Source organism: Pelobates fuscus, chromosome 3, assembly GCF_036172605.1.
Source record: "Pelobates fuscus isolate aPelFus1 chromosome 3, aPelFus1.pri, whole genome shotgun sequence".
In the NCBI taxonomy this organism is placed as follows: Eukaryota; Metazoa; Chordata; class Amphibia; order Anura; family Pelobatidae; genus Pelobates; species Pelobates fuscus.
The window spans coordinates 55,356,336-55,375,614 of NC_086319.1; the positions used below are offsets into that span (position 1 = coordinate 55,356,336).

Below are 19,279 nucleotides of genomic sequence, written 5' to 3' on the forward strand. Positions count from 1 at the left end.
AATCTGTACAACGTGCAATGTGGAGGGCAACGTGAGACCCAGCATACCAATTCGACTGAATATAAGTAAGAAATGCCTGAAACAAGTTGTTGAAGGAACCGCTGGACTTGGAGTCTCCTAGCTTGGTCTGGGCACGTAGTGTACGCGGTACCTAAGGATCGCCAGTGAGCGACAGGTTGGGGTAACATATATATGTATATACCTATGTATAGGTATCCCCGAACTGCTAGCACTAAGCATCTAGCAGACCCATTGCCCGTAAGAGATAACGCCGTGAAAGCACCGGAGTAGCCGAGTACGATAGTTCTGAAATACTGATTTGCATCAATGTAGGAGTATGTAACGCACGATCGAAACCAAGGCGGGAAATAAGGCGCTATGATACCTGAAGCGGGTATGGGATCTAAAACATAGCGACTATGCTTGACGGGTCTGGGGTGTGCCGCCCCACCCCCCAGTTTACTAGGAGCGCGAGCGTGAGTGTGTGTGTGCGCTGGCCGACTAGCTAGTGCCGCCATGCGGCGAAACGATTACACTAGGTTGGTGACAGGTGAGGCCCTGCTAGTTGCCAAGCGGCGTGAGAGGCTCTATCTATGCGTTGGGGCGAGGGGGTAGCGTAGCTACTGAATGAGGTGGCGGGGTGTCGGCCTCTCGGTGACAGTTAAACATAAGATAGAATGGGAGTGACGGATGAGGCCCTCTCTATGCCACAATGCGAGGCGACTAGCTATGATTTGGCCCGAGGGGAGTAGTACCTCCGAGTATGAGGATGGAAGTTGGCCTCGCGGGACCACTAACCTATGGCGAAGAAGCCGGGGAGAATAACAACTAGTGGACACCTAGGAACCTAACAGCCAGCAGTTGCTAACTAAGATGGAAGGGTAGTTAGTGAGAGAGGACGTACTACAGAACAAAACGTGGGCAGCAAAGAGTTAGGATCGTATGGTTTGACCGAAACTGGAGTGCCCAGTGAGCATGTGGGGTCCGGATGGTCGGGACGTATGAACTGGAATGCGTGTACGAACGTATGTATGGCCCTCGGGGCTCGTGGTGCCAGACCGTGGCCCTGATTCGAAATGCAATACGAATAGACGTGTATATCTTTTTTTTATTTTTTTTTTTTTATTGTTTTTTATACCTATATATGCAGATGTTGTTTGTAGTATTGTTAAACGCGTACTTGCCGTAGCCGAGGCTCGCTCACCAGAACTGCGATGTGAAAGTAGATGCATTTGTCCAGTAACGTATGTGCTTGTCTGCGTAGGAGTACGCCAGGTTTTACACGTAACACAAATCGCCGCACCGACTGAGGATGAATTAGGGCTGGGACAGACAACGCTTCGTGTGCTGTGTACATACATCGCTTCAAAGACCCGCACAATGATGAGCAGGTTAAAGAAAGTCAGAATAGCCAGTTATCCAAAAATTCAGCCATAACCAAACGAGCAGGCAAATTTCCGTAACCGTCAATGCGTGTCTCTGTATATCTGTATATCAGTGTTTATATCTGCGTATGTGTGCGTACATGAACATCAGGGATAATATATTGATATAATCACAGAATCATTATATATATACTTTTTTTTTTTTTTTTTTTTTTTATTTATTTATTTATTTTATTATTATTATTTTTATTTTTTTTTAACAGTGCTATTCACAGTGATACTTATCAAATGTATACGTATATATATATATATATATATATATATATATAATTGTGCGGCGTTCTCTCATATCTACATGGAGGGATATTAGGATAAAAAGGGACTACCAAAATAGGGACTGTCCCTCCTAAATAGGGAGACCTGGGATGAATGATATTGTAATAGGGGCCATGAGGCTGTAAAGGTTAACTTTAGTAACTGCAAGAAGAAAAATCAAAGATTGAAGAAATGTGTAGTGCTGTCTTTGACTAACAAGCAGTATCCATTCCAGTCAATGAACGACTCCCGAGTAATTATCATAATGCGCACAGGTGAAACAAACACGATGTCTGGGATTTATTCATTTACCGTGGATTAGATCCGCAAATGTTGGCCATCATTATAATTTGAGCAGTATAGAGAGTTTTTTAATTATGCATTTTGTGTAATGCAGCCCTGAACAGTAGGGAATAAAATTAAAACTGTGGGTGAAATGGTAAACTTGGGTAGAGGCAGAAGTGAGCTGTAGTGTAATGTTAAAGGCTTTAGCGTCTTCCTGGAAATATAACAGTAATGTGTTCAATGACATTTAAGTAGAGAGCCCATTAGTGGATTCCCTTCAGCACGATAGCAGCACAAACTACACCATAAAAATAAATAGATATTTGTGGACAGAATTATTTAAGATAGATGCAGAGCAAGCTTGCTACCTGTGAGAATAACTCCCATCAATCTCAGGTAGCCTGGGATACCTAAATCGTAGGTACTGCACAAAGAAGGAAGCAAAGTGTGTTTCGTTCCAGCTCAGTCTCGGAGGATCTGGGCAGCCGACGGGGCCCGAGGACGGTATGAAAAATAGACACAAAGGGGGAGGCAGGGGATGAGGTGCTCAACGTCTAAGTAAAGGAAGACTCCTTGGGGAGATACAAATTGGAGATCAGCTATTTTATCCAAAGCCTGCCCTCACTTCTGGTAGCTCCGGTTAATGGAGAGAAATTAGAGTGAGATATGAAACCAGTGTGCACAAAAGAAAGATTGGGTTTCTAATCCGTCTCAGGATCTCCTAATCCCTCCGGGAATGAGGAGGTGAGGAGACAGAAGAGATTCTCCAATGGAACGCTCGTGGAACCGAGTGGTGGCCCCAACGAGGAGAGGAGAAGGGGACACGTGTAGGAAGTAGTGGGGGGTTGCAGGTTTAACAGGCAGCTAGAGAGAAGGAAATGTGTGCAGGAAGCCATACAGAGCGTTACACGTCGTGGAATGATAATGCGAAAGGAACGTATGTGGAAAGGAAGATTAATACGAATGGACTCACGGTTTGAGGCGAACCGCCGAAAGGCCTCCATGCGGATGAAAGACGCTCACGAAAACCGGCGGGCTGTGTACGAGCGTCGCGGCAGATTGACGTCAGAGGTCTGTGAAAACGGAAATGAAAGCGAATTTCCGAAATCGTCGCAGACAGGTGAGTAAGGGGATTTGCTGGGTTTAAATAGCCATAAAATCCCTCCCACAATTTCAAGCATATGCCTTCTATATATATATATTTATATTCATCTTTTCCCAGAGCCATGAATCCATCAGCACTGCTCACCTCTCCACCTCCCTTGACGTAATTGAGGAGGCATGGCCTCCTCCTGCAATACTCCAATCCAATGCTCCTGTCAGAGGGACGTGATGCGCATGCACAATGAGTGCCGAGCGCATATCCAATGTCTGTGCAAGAATCATAGAAAGAGCCCCCCTTATGCTCTCACTGATGCACATACACTGTCATACACTCACTGACAGAGACACAGTCTTTGCTACACACACTGTTTAATCAATACACACTTTCATTGATAGACATGCACTGACGTACACTCACTGACACAGACACACACTCACAGGTACACATACATTGACACTCACACACTGATAGACATTTTCACACTCACAAATTAGTTTTATTTATAGTTTTTGTTTTTTTCCTTTAATTTTTATTTAAGCTGACCCAGCCTCCCTACCTTTGGGAGAACTGGTTTGGATCCTCTCCCTGGCGTCTATTAGGGCTACAGTTACCTTTATGCTCTTTCAGCTCTGCTCCCTTGTGCCCCGTTTAGTGATGCCAGGACAGGATTGACATCCCTGCTCTTGACGACATTCCAGTGATATGAGGGAGCAGTGCTGGAAGAGCACAAAGATTAAAGGCCCCCTCTGGACAAGGTATATTTAGTCAGAGTAGGCCTACCATCTGTATAAGCAGGTGCCTACTGTGTCTTTGTGGAAATCTGCAAACCTTGGGGTAGTCCCAAGCAGGCCACACAGCCAACTCATGGGTCCTCTGTGACAGGCAGAACACAGAGGTTGTGTCACACTCACGACCTTAGCGAGCCCTGTAGTTCCACCACTGATAGCAGAGTTAAAAGGACAGACCCAGACCACCTCACTGAGATTAAGTGTTTTTTTGTGACTACAGCGATCCTTTAAAGAATATTCAGGTATTCAGTGCCTACGTTTCATCTACTGCTATACCTGGAAACAGTGTTTGGTTTACTGCATGTAGTCTGAATAGGCTGCATATATTTAGAATAATGTATTTTACAGCAAAATGCTATATATATGTTATCCATGATCTAAATTCCAGTCAAATATTGGATAAGAAAGAATAGGGGTTTGCAAACTAGAAATGTAGGCAAGAAGGATGGAGATTGTTTCATAATCATTGATATTCATTCTGACATACAGACCAGATGAAGCCAAATGATTCACTTGTGAGTCTCCAATTATTTGTAGAGCAAATGTGAGTCACGAAACTGTTTTAGGGACACAGCCAATTCTTCATATTATATAGAATCTGCTTGTGGGGAAAAAATGTAAAAGTATGAAACTCTTTATAAAGATTGTTTTTTTGGATGGAAAATGAGTAGTTCTTATAGTCTCCATTTAACATATGTCACAGCATATTAGTTTAGTTACTCTGTCTTTTTGTTTTCAAGATGTGTATCTCTGACAAGGAATGTTCCATTCTTGTCCTATTTTGTACATTAAATCCTATGCTACAGAACGCATTTGACAAGTATTCTGTGAGACTAAACAAGCAGAACTCAAATAAACACGTGTGATCTCACTCTGCATGCAAGCCCTTAAGTGAACCTAACTTCACGTCTTCTCGGTTAGTGGTATATGATGGTTGGCCTCTTGTGTGACACTGGAATGTATCGTAGATATAGTTTCATGACCTAAAAGAGGCTGGAAAGGGTAACTCATTGCCATTTTTACTGGGTGGCTATGCCACAGTTTATCTAAATGACTGTTATTACCATATACCGAACAGCCTCAAAATTCAGAACTATTAGTTTACTGATCCAGAACATTTTCCAAATTTTGGTCAGAATTGCAACAACATGTTTAAAGACATCATTATCAAAAATTCACCAGCCATGGGTTGTGCTGGCAGTGGCACCAAATTGTGTCCCAGGGAGCATCTGGATCTCTACAATAACCCTGTGTTCCGTGATATTGTATTTATTACGACCATGCAGGACAATCATCAAATCTCCCTTGACATGGCTGTACTCACAGACTTGGTACTTAGAAGATAGTTTTTAGTATTTACCAAATATTAACCCTGTCCAGATATAATAACGTGTCAGTCCAAATGACTATTTCCTCTGTTGATTGAGTGTCTAGGTTTTGGGATTTAAATATTTGTATTTTTTTATTTATTTATTATTATTTATTTTTTAGACTGGGTTATGCATATTTGTGCATTGACCATGGATAATTTTATCACCAGTACTTATTGAATGGCAGTGTGTTATAAATTCAAGCTTTGTGACTTTCCTGGTGTATAGATTTTGTTGTAACTAAGTCACAAAAGTGCTAATTGAATTCTGTATAGTTTTTGAGGCCGTTTGTAGAATTTTGCAGCAATCCATGTGAAGTGTCCATCACTGTCAGGAAAACTTCAACTTGCAATTCCTGTACTTGTTGTTCCTCTCTGTTGATATAATTTGTCCTTGCATGGCATATGTTGTAATTATTTATATTTTATTGTGTGGTTGTATAGACAATACAAAGTCATATGAAAGCAGAGAAACAAACAACTGCACATCTTGGTACAAAGAGGCATAATAAACACGCCATAATGTCTAAACAAAATGACTAACAGTCTACAAAGTAAAACCTGCGTGTATGTTGTGTACATTACTACGCCATTAAACGATGGAAAACATATGCGTAAACACTTTAATTAGATCAAGGCATTTTCCCTATAGCAATATGCTGAAGGAAGAAATAACCGCAGGCTTATTCAGCTATGAGACAAAACGCACTTAACTGGATGAACATTATCTAAGATTGGCTGTGAGAGTCCTCAAAGCCCCTTGCTATTTTTCAGAAAAACAGGTGTCCCTTCCTCAGACTATATGCTTTGACACTTCATTCACTTCCCAATGGTGGTCGGGACAGTCCAGAAAATAATCCAGAAAGCCACAGATGACAATAGTTGCATAAAAAACTGTAACGTGAGTAACCACTCTCAACCCATAGCTGTAAGGAAAAGTTCTCTGGAGAACCCAACACGATCCTTTGTCGGGGTCATCAGATGGGTACTATGGGCTGTCCTATGTGGAATACCCTCTAAGAGTGGTTTCTGCAAAATTCACATGCCAAAATCCATGTTCCAATGGGTCCCCTACACATTTTTTAAACACCTATGCATTGTGTTCCAAAAACGTAAATTGTAAGCATGACATCCTTACATCACACGTTTGTCAAACGACGCTTGATTTAAATGCATACATTGTATGATATTCACAGGACCTTCCTGGGATTCTAAAATGTTGAGTGCATGTAGGTCTACTTTCGGTATAGACTTGCAAATACAGGATGTTCATATGTAATATTGTTAATTGCTTTTATTGTACACTACAATTATTTACTTTTTGAAAAATCATATTTGCAAGGATACAACATATAGAAGTGTGTGTATATGTGCTACAGTTGCTGTTTTCAATGTCAATAAACCCATGACAGCTAAAGACAGGTCCATCACGCCATGTAACCTTCTACTGTCCTTGGTGATCTAGAAAACTGGAAATACATGGATTCATTTCTAAGAGTAACCCTTCTAATAAATGTCTCTTTTGATTATGTCTTTAGCATGTTCATGTCACCCAGTTGGATCTGCAGTGCTTCCATCTAGTGCGTACACATACTGTGACCCCAACAACGGAGATTGCCCATGTAAACCAGGGGTAGCTGGTCCACACTGTGATCGGTGCATGGTTGGATACTGGGGTTTTGGAGAATATGGCTGTAGGCCTTGCGACTGTGCTGGAAGCTGTGATTCCCTTACTGGCGATTGCATCACTAAGTGAGTATCGTGCTTTAATCAAGCAGAACCCGTTTACTAGATTATACTAATGATATTGCAAATTTATGTACATTTAATATTAATTTTATGTACGTATTTATGATTTTATGCAAGATTATTTTATGCCCACTAAATGTAAAAATATAAACTTGATGATTCGGATGTAATTCTTATTTGTTGAATATTTGACACCGTGCTGACTTTACAGAATATCATGGCTCGGCTACTTAGCATAAAGGTTGAGCATAGGTGCTGGGTATTCTGAGTATTCCAAGTTAACTAGCTTGGGCAAGGAATATGTATCCATGCATTGTGTGTGTTCTGTATGGAACACATATCTCAAACTAACCACATGTAAGCATAGATAAGATCGTGAACTGTATCAATACAGTGGCCTGATAAAGGAAACCTATGGAAAGCTTATGCCGTGATTGCATGTTATACCCCTTGTCTGGCACCACAGAATCGACAAGTAGGATGCTGATGGTAGCTGATCTCTGTGATGTGCAGGAACACGGAATTAAGGTTATTACACATTGAATGTGCCTGTCACATGAAGGTGTTTTTAGGAACTATAGGGTCTTATTAGCTCAGAATCTCTCTTCTGCTAATTGATTTTAAAGCTACTTGCTATGTTTAACATGATTTGTTAACAGCTGAGATTTTTGAGCAATTGTAATCAGTGGCTTTTCATTTGTTACTATTTACTATCTCTGTGCAACACTAGCCAGTCTAAGGTAAAAGATCCAGACCCTGGGTATATACTGATTGCTGCCTGGATATTCTCTGAGCGTGGGTCTCAGACCTTCTAGTCGGACTGCTGACTAGTAGATTTGGACATGAACCCAGGAAGACTTTTTTACTTATTTATTTACTTATTATTTATTGGTTTATTCTTACCCTTTTCTTCATAAGGGATCTTTATTCCTACCAGTAGGGGCCCATAGAATAGTTATAAGGTCTGTGCCGTATTACAGAGACACAGAGGACCTCCAGATGATTGATATACCCCTTGCCACTTAGCAATTATCCCATACATATTTTGCCTTTTATTTATATGTACTAATAAAGCATTCGTTATTATTATTTTATTTCTTATCACATCTTGGGATTACGTGTAATTACTGTTTGTAGTAAATTCCACTATTTAAACTCCGTGCGTATTTCCGGATTGGTCATAATATAATTTATACCTTTATAATGTCTCTTACTTTCCCTGACTTTGTATAAAACCAGGTTTGGAGTTCCATTTGTTTTTGAGACTCCATTAGTTTATTTATTATTTCTTTTGATAAATGTAAAAAAAAAGTTATTTCTAGACAGCATACAAACATATGATTGGTGTTAATAGGCTGATACACCACAATACTTAAAATGGATACATTAATTAGTTGTTTATTTTGGGTAAATTAGCCAGAAATTCCATATAACACACATGTTGAAGCTTGCAATGCAAGACACCATTCCAAAATATCAAGTACCACTTATATACCAGAATTTAGGTACGTTCCTCCGAGCACAACTGAATCAACATTTCTGAGGCATGGATTGCCTTTTCTGACTGCTTATAATTTGACTTCTTTTGTATCAGCTCTCATTGTGCTTCTATAGTGCTATGCAAAGCTTCATGCACCACTTCTTTCTCGTGAAAGACGTTAAACAGGTTAAAAATAACAATTGAAATTTATTTATTTTTTCCTGCAGATTTAGCATGTTAAAAGCCCATTTGTTTTAGTGACCTATGTGATTTACTTTGCTTCATTTTATGAACACAATAGTTGAGATAATGGCATAGTAAAATCAACTGAAACTTCGGAAAAATAACTCTGTGGTTTTAGCACTGTTCAATTACCAACACACACACGTAGGCCCACTTTTGAAGCCAATTGCCTGCTAACTTGTCCACAGCCAGACTAGAGGATGGCCTGTTATCTCTCCTGCTTTTTTTTTAGGACTTCTCCTAGGTCTTCTGTAAAAATTACACGACTAACAAAACTAGTGTTCCTCTTGAATATTCATGGAGACGATATATATTTTTTAGGATATATCAATCTATTATGTATCTCTGATAAATGGGGTAATTGTGGTACTAAAATAAGACTATGTACATAGCTTTAATTTCCATGCTTGTAGATAGATGTCAGTAGATACTTATAATTTCAGAATCCCAAATGATGGAGTGCATCATGAATGGCCATGATTAATTGGCTTGCGCTATGTCTGGACCCCTGTGTTCCATCATGTATCAGCCCCAAAAATTCCTGAGATGATGGAGTCCAAGTACACAGAATCTCCAAACTTTCTGAATCACAAATTTTATAGAAATGAGTTTGTGCTCACAGTGACAGGGAGACTTGTTTTGACATAGACTCCATACATTTTTTATCCAGGCACCCAACTAATTCTCATTTATCTGTCAACACTCAGCATGAATCGTTCCTCTCACACCATACTCTCTTCATGTTCATTTGTATCTAGAATTGAACCTCAGCATTTTGGTGAAGGGGTCAGACACAATATGAATTCCTTCACCGTCATGTCGGTTTGCGCAATGATTGCACATTCTGGCTTAGATTTTCATTTGAAATTTACAAAATAGGGAAAAAAAATACAGTGACATAAACTCTGTTTCCTGAAGAACTCTCAGTGTGGAAACATTTTCGTTTTTTTTTTTTTTTTTTAATGTTTACTAGGAAATTAGTGTTAACAAAAAAGGTCTGTTGAACTACCATTGCTGCTGTGTGTATTTGTATGGGCTGATTAACATACGAACCATTTGTTTTTGTTATTTTGAAGCACGGAAATCAACTGGTACCCTGATATTCTCTCGGTTTATAATGAGAGCGAGCAAGCCTGGGACTGGGAAGATGAACAAGGCTTTTCTGCTCTTCGACATTCAGGTGAGAACTCAGCTTTTACATATATTCTTATATTCAAATAAATGTGAAATTCAACAACCAATGAGTGTTTTTGTGTTTTATTTATTTTTTATATAATTTCCCTATGAAATACTACACATACCATCTGCAAGTGTACCTACACACAAAGTAAATTAAAGTAAAGAAAATTAGGAGAAATAAACAACCTATTTTGCCGTGTTTTTATATGCTGTGTGTACAAAATAATGTGACAAAATTGTTATAAAATCTTTGTTTTGTTCCACTTTTTTATACTAAACCTCTACAAAAGCATGTGACATAAACAAGTTAATCATTAAAGCCATATAGACAGTAGCATCAATATGTATAAGTGAATATCATTTGCTTTTTTTTTTTATTACTCAAGAAAATACAGTATCACAAACTAGAATTAAAAAAAAAAACCTTTTTATGAGAACGTAGACTAGCCTGTCATATTAGAATAAGATGCTAAAACTAACACTGACTAATGGTGCGGAACAAATTGCCCAAACTTATCAGCGTACAAAGTAACACATTCATTTCCTAACCCGGAATGAAATCTCTCTCTCACATCCAGATTTGTGGTTTTTCTAATCCTCTCTTTAATTTACACTATAATAAAAAATAATTTGTGTCAATGAAATATGTATTTAATGTGGTTTGTTATTATTGGAATCCAAAAGCATTCCTTTTTCTAATTATTGGATTGACGGAAGCTGCTCCCAGTTTTACGGCTTATCCCAGCTTGTAATGTCAACACAGGGCGTCTTGCTTCTATGCTAGACACCTGGCCTTCAGCTCCAAGAGCAATTTCTTTGTACAGTTAGGGAGGCCTGTGATTGCTTGCTATTTTATTGTGGTCATGGTGAGTTCTATAGTGAAGAAAAATAGGGTGTACATTTACCAAAGGTTCTCTGATGATAACACTTGAGTCTGTGTGTGATCAATATGAAACTTTTGAACAAAGAACCCATTTGATTGTTGTAGTATGCATCAGTATCAGCTCATCTAACAACTTCTAGTGAATAGGCCCTAAGCCATTGGGTCAGAATGCATATCACATTGCTGTTGCATAGTTACACACATACATCTATGTATACGTGTGTGTCGTTAAATACCTAGAAGAATACGTCCTGATGCGTATTTTTTTAAGAAAATGCCTCCTTACTTTTTCTCCCAACACACATTTCACGAATGTATAAATTAATGAGATAGGAGTGGATTAAACGAACGGCAGCTGCTTCTTGAGAACATAACTACCAATATTCAGGGACAAACTGGTAAATGTATCTACTAGCACTGCACAGAGATAATGGACCCCACACTGCATGACGCCAGGCAAAGTGTGCGTCACAGAGTATATGGAGTATGTCTAAATATTTAGGCAGTGGACATACTTGTAAATAAGAGAAATCTCACTGTGTCCTTCTTGGTAAATTCACAAATATGAATTAATACACTTATTTGTGGACTTGGAAAAAAACACATTTAATTGCATAGGTTATGCTTTCCTGGTGTTTGCATATTGAAAATTTAGAATCTATAATGTTTTCTTTGTGAAGTTAAGTAAAGTTAACGAAGTTAAGTAGAAACCTGTGTCATTGTTCATGATTTGAATTATTCCATTTAAAGAAAAATATGTTAGTCGTTGATTGCTTAACCAAATCTTTCATTTGGATTCTTATTTAATAATCTTTGTACTTTTTTTTTTTTTTTTTTTTAGGGAAATGCGAGTGCAAAGAGCAGGTTTTAGGGAATCCTAAAATATTTTGTGGCATGAAATATTCATATGGTGAGTAAAAAAGAGGTCTATCAGATTATAGTTAAATAGTGTTGTGGGAACTTTTACAATATTTCCATTACACACATTAATGCCTAGTCGGCACAGACAATAGTGACTGCCTTTATTTCCCCCCCCCCCCCCCTGTATTACTACAGTTTGCTAGATATAAAATTTGGTTTGTCCAAATAGTTTTGTCAGAAAAAAAAACCCAAAAACTATTTGGACAAACCAAATTACATCCATGTTTTTGTTTGGGTCGTCCAAATTCCCTTTGCATGTTCTCATTGGCATCGAAATTCAGACAACTGCTTTCATGTTTAAAACTTAACTCACTGCCTTCCTTCCACAATACCCCAAGTGGTTACGATAACAAATAAAAGCTTATGGGAGTAAATATGATTGACTTATGGAAGTCCATATGGTAGGGATATGTCTACTAAACATCATGGCTGCCCAGTTGCTAATGCAATAACAGTCCTCCTGTCCTCACCATGAGGCTACAAATAAATATTAAAGAGGGGGGGGGGAGGTATATTGTCCCCTCCATGTGCGCCTACAGTTTGGCTCAAGATATATAATAAAGTAAGGGTACATAGTGCCCCCCCCTGTAGGGCGTGGGGCTCTGAATAAATGGAGTGTCTATCACAGCCACCACCCCATGGTGGATGGAGGATTTAACTATATTAACGAGGGGGGTGACCTAATGTCCTCTCCAGCTGCATCCCATGGACAGCAAGATCTTTAATAAATATTAACCAGAGGGTCCTAATGGGTTCTTCACCCATTGGCAGCAGGTGTAGGCACCCTCCATTTTATAATTTATTTTGAACCCCACCGTGAGATCACGAGGGGACACATTAGCTTGAGCAGCAAAGTGGTGGTAGGGATAGGCCCAGGTTGTTTGCTGTCTCTCTCAGCCTACCACTGGTCACTCATCTTTTACATTTTGTAACCTCTTCTTGTGAAGGACAGCCAGTAATAGGCTGAGAGGGTCTTTTGATGCTCTCAGTGTATCATTGATGCCCCTTTGTTGCATGTGTTAATGCTTCTGCAGCAAAGAAGAGGCAGCACACAGACACCTGGGAATGCTTCTGTGTTAAGCCATTCAAAAATGGTTTAACACAAGAAGGTAAGATAGCGCCAGGGTACTTCAGGCACCATAACCACTTCATTGAGATGGACAACTTATGATTCCCAGAATACTTTTTTAACCTGCTACAGAAGACTCTCCTCCACCATCTTATTATTTTTTTAATATAAACTGGATCTAAATTGTCTTTATAGCAATATGACCAGTCTTATGATATATGAAATTGCTTTGCCATTAATAAATAAATATGTATTCATGTTTCTGCAAAACGGAGTGTGTGTGTATAAGATTAGTGGTATTTATTAATGCGGTCTGCACCTATTTCCTTTCGGGGAGTGGATCAGGAGATAAGATTTAGCCAACAAAGACAGGGCGACCTGCAAAGGAAAGTTCAAGAGGTCTTGTGTCAGTGAAAAATTATAATTTGGTGTTGCTCTGGCTTCCTGAGTATGACATGGATGATATTTAATCTTCCTTAAAGATAAGACGTGGGAGCAAATAACAACTGCATAAATCTTACGAAGTAACACGTCTCCCACCCTTTCACATGCTTCGTTATTAGCAGGACGAGTTATGAAATAAAAAACACATAGAAACCTTTTTAGTTGTATGATACAAAACAAATATATGCACTGTAAAACATGGTTGGTATGTGCATTAAAACATTCTTTGCTCTGTTCAAACCCTTCCAGCTGAGCGCTTATGTCCTGTAATGTTGACTACACAAGTTGATGTAGAAGGGTAAATTCAATTAGAGGTGAAATGCCATAGATTGCAATCTAGAGCTGTTCTCCCATACAGACGTGTTTTCAAGTTGCTCCACTATAAACTAACCTTCAGATGAAGTAAATAAAATTCCGAAAAGGTCCTAAAGTCATCTTGTAAGTGCTTTTGCAGGTGTTAAAACAGGATTAATGCATCAACAGTTCAATCAGCCAATGGTATACACAAGGACAACTGGCTAGTTGCAATTGTGTTAATGTTTTTGAGTTCTGACACCAACAAAAGCACACTGAGAAGATTTGAGAAGTGCTAGACTTTCTTTTGGAATGATCTATAACTTTGGTTTGGCGATTGGAAAGTTGTGTCCTCTAAAGATGAGTGAATGCTCAACTAGGATCCAAATTGAGAAAAATAAAGAAAGGCAGATTGTAGTCTGTGTATTTACTAGTTGTTAGATATAATGTAAGTCTTTGAATAATCCCACTTCCTACATAGACCTCTTTTTTTTCCCCCTATTTTTGGATAAGCATTTTTTACGATTTAATATTTTTGGATAAACTTTGAACAATTTTTTTTTTTTTTAGAACGTAAAATATCACAAAATATATTGTGTTTAAAAATATATTGGTATGTTAACCCCTTAAGGTCCAAACTTCTGGAATAAAAGGGAATCATGACATGTCACACACGTCATGTGTCCTTAAGGGGTTAAAAAAAAAAAATCAAAATATCAAAAAAATTTAAATGATTCTCATAGTATTAAACATTAAAGTTAACATTTTTAAACGTTTATCCATAAATATTAAAAACATTTGAAAAATGTATCCAGTAATTATAACTTGGTAGCCCCGATTTAATATTACATTTTAAACATAATTTAAATGAAACATTAACATTTGAGTAATATATAATGTATGTGTCAAGATGAAGAACAGCCCCACACCTCACTTCAAAAAGTGGCATAATCACTGTGACCCATATACCCATATACCCCTACTTCCAGAGACTTTGTCCCAGACCACTGGCCCTCCTCACCATCCTCTCTAAGCCCATTCAGCAGGAGCACCTTTTCCCTTGGCCTTCCAGGAAGCCCAGAGAGCCGCGAGGACTGTAGCCGAACTTACCTACAACTCCACTGGAACTTAGACCCGGCTGCGCCTAACCCCTCTCCCACCCAACTTCTACCTCCTTTTTCCACCACTTCTCAACCAGCTAGGAGAGCACTCTTTAGAGGGCATAGACTATGCACTCTCATAAACCATTGCTCCCAGAGAACCAGGGGGAGCGCCATTTTTTCATTCTACAGGAGCTCCTGATATTTGACCAGCCAAATTCACCCTGGAACTCTTTTGGGTAGAGACAGCTCTGGCGGCCGTTCTCAACTAATGTGTGGGGGGAAAAGGCTATAACACTGGTATACAATACAGCTATCCAGCGAGCTATAATTGGTGACTACTGCACTGAATGGGATACTTCGAAGGGGAAAGGAGAGCCTTGGCAGTGACACTCCAGTCCCGTAACAAAAAAAAATCCATCAATATGTAAAAAAAAAAAAAATCTAAATGTTAAAATATTTAAGAAAATATTAAACCATTTTAAAAGTGTATAAAAAAATATTAAATCCTAGATAAATCAATTAATAAATGATAACACTTAAGCAAAAGAACTGTACACGGTTTGGATTAGTCCAAAATAGAAATCGTAAGTCAGTGTTAATTACAAAAAAATCCAAAAAAGGTTTCGTGTACACCACTGTTCAATATCAGGCAATTTTAGTGGAACATGGTATAAGAAGCAACATGTCAGCCTCCTTTGGCGGTATTTTTCAAGCTTGAAATATTGCTTTGTATACAATGTTCCAATACAACTGCCGATATTGAGCCTTGGTGGGCCTGAAGCCTTTTTTGGATTGGTTGTATGCAAAGTACATTAGCATTGTTTTGTTGGTCACTTGGAAGAGTGTGGTTCCAGTTCTTTCAGTGTTAATTACAAAAGCATACAACAGAAAAAACTAAGAACATATTTTGAGCTTGGCTACAATCTCACAGCAGTCCTACAAGGCATCTGATCATGTGTTCAGCTTGCGCTAGCTTGCCAGAAAGCTTCATTCATGAAAATACATGAGTGAAGCAATTTGTGCCAGCACACATGAAGGGCTGTTAAACAGATTCTGACACAGCAGGTAGCATTTACATTTGTTTTAGGCTCAAGAACATCTATGACCTACAAAATCACTGCAGCTGTAATTAAATGAATGAAGAGAATCACACAAATAACAGAACTTTTATGGAACCTGCTGTTCTCAGGGGGTGGATTACTGCTATAATGTGGGAGGGCTTTGCTTGAATCAAGGTGGGTCGGCACTTTATTTGTTTGGAAATTAATTCCTGCACATTGAGTTTAAGAGATTTTTTTTTTTTGATTTTTTTTCAGTTTTGAAAATAAAGATTTTGTCAGCTCATGATAGAGGATCTCACGCTGAGGTTAATGTTAAGATCAAGAAAGTTTTAAAAATGACAAAGGTGAAGATTATGCGTGGAAAGAGAACAATCTATCCGGAATCCTGGACTAATAGGGGTTGTACATGTCCCATTCTAAATCCTGGTAAGGTTATTTAATTTATTTTCTTTGCTTTTTTTTGTGTGTCTTTTTTTGTGTTTGAAAAGATAAAAATGGATTCACATTTTTGGGGATATGTATAAAAGTAATTTCAGAGTGAATAATGTTTTTATTTTGCAAATCATTTTTTCTTTTTTACATGCTCATTTTGGTGTTTAAATTGTACCTGTCATTGATGCACTCATTTTGTAATCTATTGTGCTAGCATAAATGCTAGTAAATGTATAGATTTTAAATTACATCTATTTAAAATATAATGCATTCCACACCTGTCAAACTGTTCCTGACATGGACTATGCTGACATAGACAGAGAAGCAGGGCCGGACTGGCCCACCGGGGTACCGGGACATTTCCCGGTGGGCGTCGGCACCTGGGGCCGGGGAGACATTTCGGTGACCTGTCCGGCGGCCGCAGGGAGAACTTGAATGGCGGCCGCAAGGGAAGCTCTTCTGGCGGCCGCTGGGGGAGCAGGCTGTTCTGTCTCTGCTCCCCCTCCCTTGCGTGCTAGAAAGAGACCGGGGACGGAATATGACGTCCTATTCCGGCCCCGGTCTCATTAAGCTGCGCACGAGGGAGGGAGAGCAGAGACAGAACAGCCTGCTCCCCCAGCGGCCGCCAGAAGAGCTTCCCCTACGGCCGCCATTCAAGTTCTCCTTGCGGCCGCAGGACACATATCAGTCTGCCCACCCACACAGGTAGCAACAATGTATGTCAATGGGAGTGTGTCTGTGTCATGCTGTGTGTGTGTGTCTGTCTGTGTCATGCATTGTGTGTGTCTGTCTGTGTCATGATGTGTGTGTGTGTGTCTGTCTGTGTCATGGTGTGTGTGTCTGTATCACGGTGTGTCTGTATCATGGTGTATGTGTGTCTGTCCTGGTGTGTGTGTGTGTCTGTCATGGTGTGTGTGTGTCTGTCATGGTGTGTGTGTGTCTGTCATGGTTTGTGTGTGTGTCTGTCATGGTGTGTGTGTGTCTGTCATGGTTTGTGTGTGTGTCAGTTGTGTGTGTTTTTAAAAAGTGTTTTACTCACCTTTTTTTCTTTTCTTTTTTTCAACGTCGTGCTGGTCTCTGCCTCTATGACTGAGATCATCAAGCTTGATGAACTCAGCCAATTCGCACTGACACAGGAAGCGCCTCTAGTGACCGTCTGAGTGTCTGTCACTAGAGGTGTCACTAGGAAGCAATGTAAACACTGCCTTTTCTCTGAAAAGTCTTCTCTGAAAAGTTTTTATGTCAATGAGCTTATGTATATTAGTGAAATTGTTTGTCTATGAGGCTGTGTATCAATGAGCTTGTGTGTGTCAGTGAGATTGTCTGTGTCTGCATGTGAGTATGCTTACTGTATAATTAAATGTTTTACTCTGAAAGGACCAATATATTATATTAGAAAAAGCAATATATATATATATATATTACTCCATCATCTGGGGTGGCAAGACATAGCCTTACATATTACATGCAACAATATATGGCGCAATGACTTATGGGGCTGGAATAGATTTTTTTTCTCCAGGGCTGCTTTGTATCCCCAGTCCGGCCCTGCAGAGAAGAACAGGAAAAATATTTTTTAGGCAGTTCTCTTACTTTGTGAATATAGGGACAGTGTGCAGGTTGTTATCGCTTTGTTTAGATGTTAATAATGAAGAAAAGGTCCAGGCACTCCCATAGATTCAGGCACATTTATTCAGAACAAAAGGAACATTGAACGTTTTTGGGTTCTTTACTAATGTATATTTACATCTTCTATTATGTTCTTTGAAGGGCTTGAATATCTCGTGGCGGGCTATGAAGACACAAGGACTGGTCATCTTATAGTCAACATGAAAAGTTTTGTTCAGCTCTGGAAACCAGCGCTGGGTAGAAAAGTTGTGGAAATTTTGAAAAGGGATTGCAAGTGAGCTGAAAGCAGAAGGCCTATTGCATTACATAATGCACTAAACATACGTAACAAATAAGGGAGACCCCCGTAACTTTCACAGTGTACATTGGAGGAAAAAGAGCATTTAACAGACACCAGAAGACGCATCGCAAAATTCTGTCGTCATCATCCAACTTGCTCGTTGCCCCAAGCGTTTTTGTACCAGGCAACCAATCTTCATGAGGCCTTGCTCTGCTGACATTTAGACAATTATGAAGATATAAATACAATTGCAATGATTTATATAGCGTCAACATATTCCGCAGCACTGTACAATAGATAAACCAAGACAAATAATTCTAACAAAACACATTTGACATATGAGAACAGTAGGTGAAGAGGACCATACCGAAATGAGCTTACAATCTGAAAGGATGAGTTACAAAATGGTGTTGGACCGTGATGTTATTGATATACCAACTATGGAGATTAATTAATGTTGTATGTTGCAGGCAGCAGTCATACAACCTATGAACATGCAACATATGAAAAGCAAGAACTTTTAATGAAATGTATTTTTTTTATTTGAAGGTACAGAACAAAATACTTATATTCAGGAAGTATTCTAACTTTACCTCTTGAAATGTAAATCTTACAGTTGTAAGAAGCACTTTACTACTTGTTAAGTCATATTGTGAACATTATTTTTTTTTCATTATAATGAAAAAGTAAGAATTCTAGAAAGTTTTAAGAAAAGGAAAAAAAAAAAAAACGCACTCCAAGGACACCTTAACACAAATGTATCATATTTGTTTTTATGTTTGTTATTTTTAAAGCTTTATTTATAAGGATAAACATCATTTCATGGCGTATGAGTTATTAAATGTAAGCCATGAACCTTCCTGTTTTGTGTAATTTATTTTCAGAATAAAATACTCCTGTAACTACTGTGCAGAGGACATTGTGCACTGTGGAATAGAGTTGGAGTTATGGAATTAAGCAGATTAGTAATGTTCTGTTCTGGCATTATAGCTCATTAAAATTCACTCCTATTATTCCTGTATTCTTGCATTAAATAGTAAGTAGGTGGTGGGAAGGTTGACCACTGGTAGAACGCATCTCAATGTACAAACACATAGGAACCTCTGCACATCCTTTGCGCAGTCAAGTTGATGTTGAGCTATATGTATTTAACATAAATATATTAAATGAGTAAATAATTCGGCTACAATGCACTGTACAAATATGCATACAGTAAAGAAGCAATAGTTGTTGTTTTTTTTATTAATATGTGCATTGTGGATTAT

At 38.8% G+C, this 19,279-nt stretch overlaps 1 protein-coding gene across 1 annotated transcript in view; it reads left to right on the forward strand.

Annotated features, from left to right (window-relative positions):
* NTN4 (netrin 4) overlaps positions 1-19,027 on the forward strand; it is a 117,084-nt gene extending 98,057 nt beyond the window's left edge. The window contains exons 6-10 of the mRNA XM_063447086.1: positions 6,786-6,999; positions 9,796-9,899; positions 11,623-11,691; positions 15,929-16,099; positions 17,876-19,027. Coding sequence (XP_063303156.1) covers positions 6,786-6,999; positions 9,796-9,899; positions 11,623-11,691; positions 15,929-16,099; positions 17,876-18,012 — 695 coding nt within the window. The 3' untranslated portion in view covers positions 18,013-19,027. The remainder of the gene's footprint in view (positions 1-6,785; positions 7,000-9,795; positions 9,900-11,622; positions 11,692-15,928; positions 16,100-17,875) is intronic.
* Positions 19,028-19,279: the final 252 nt, after the last annotated feature.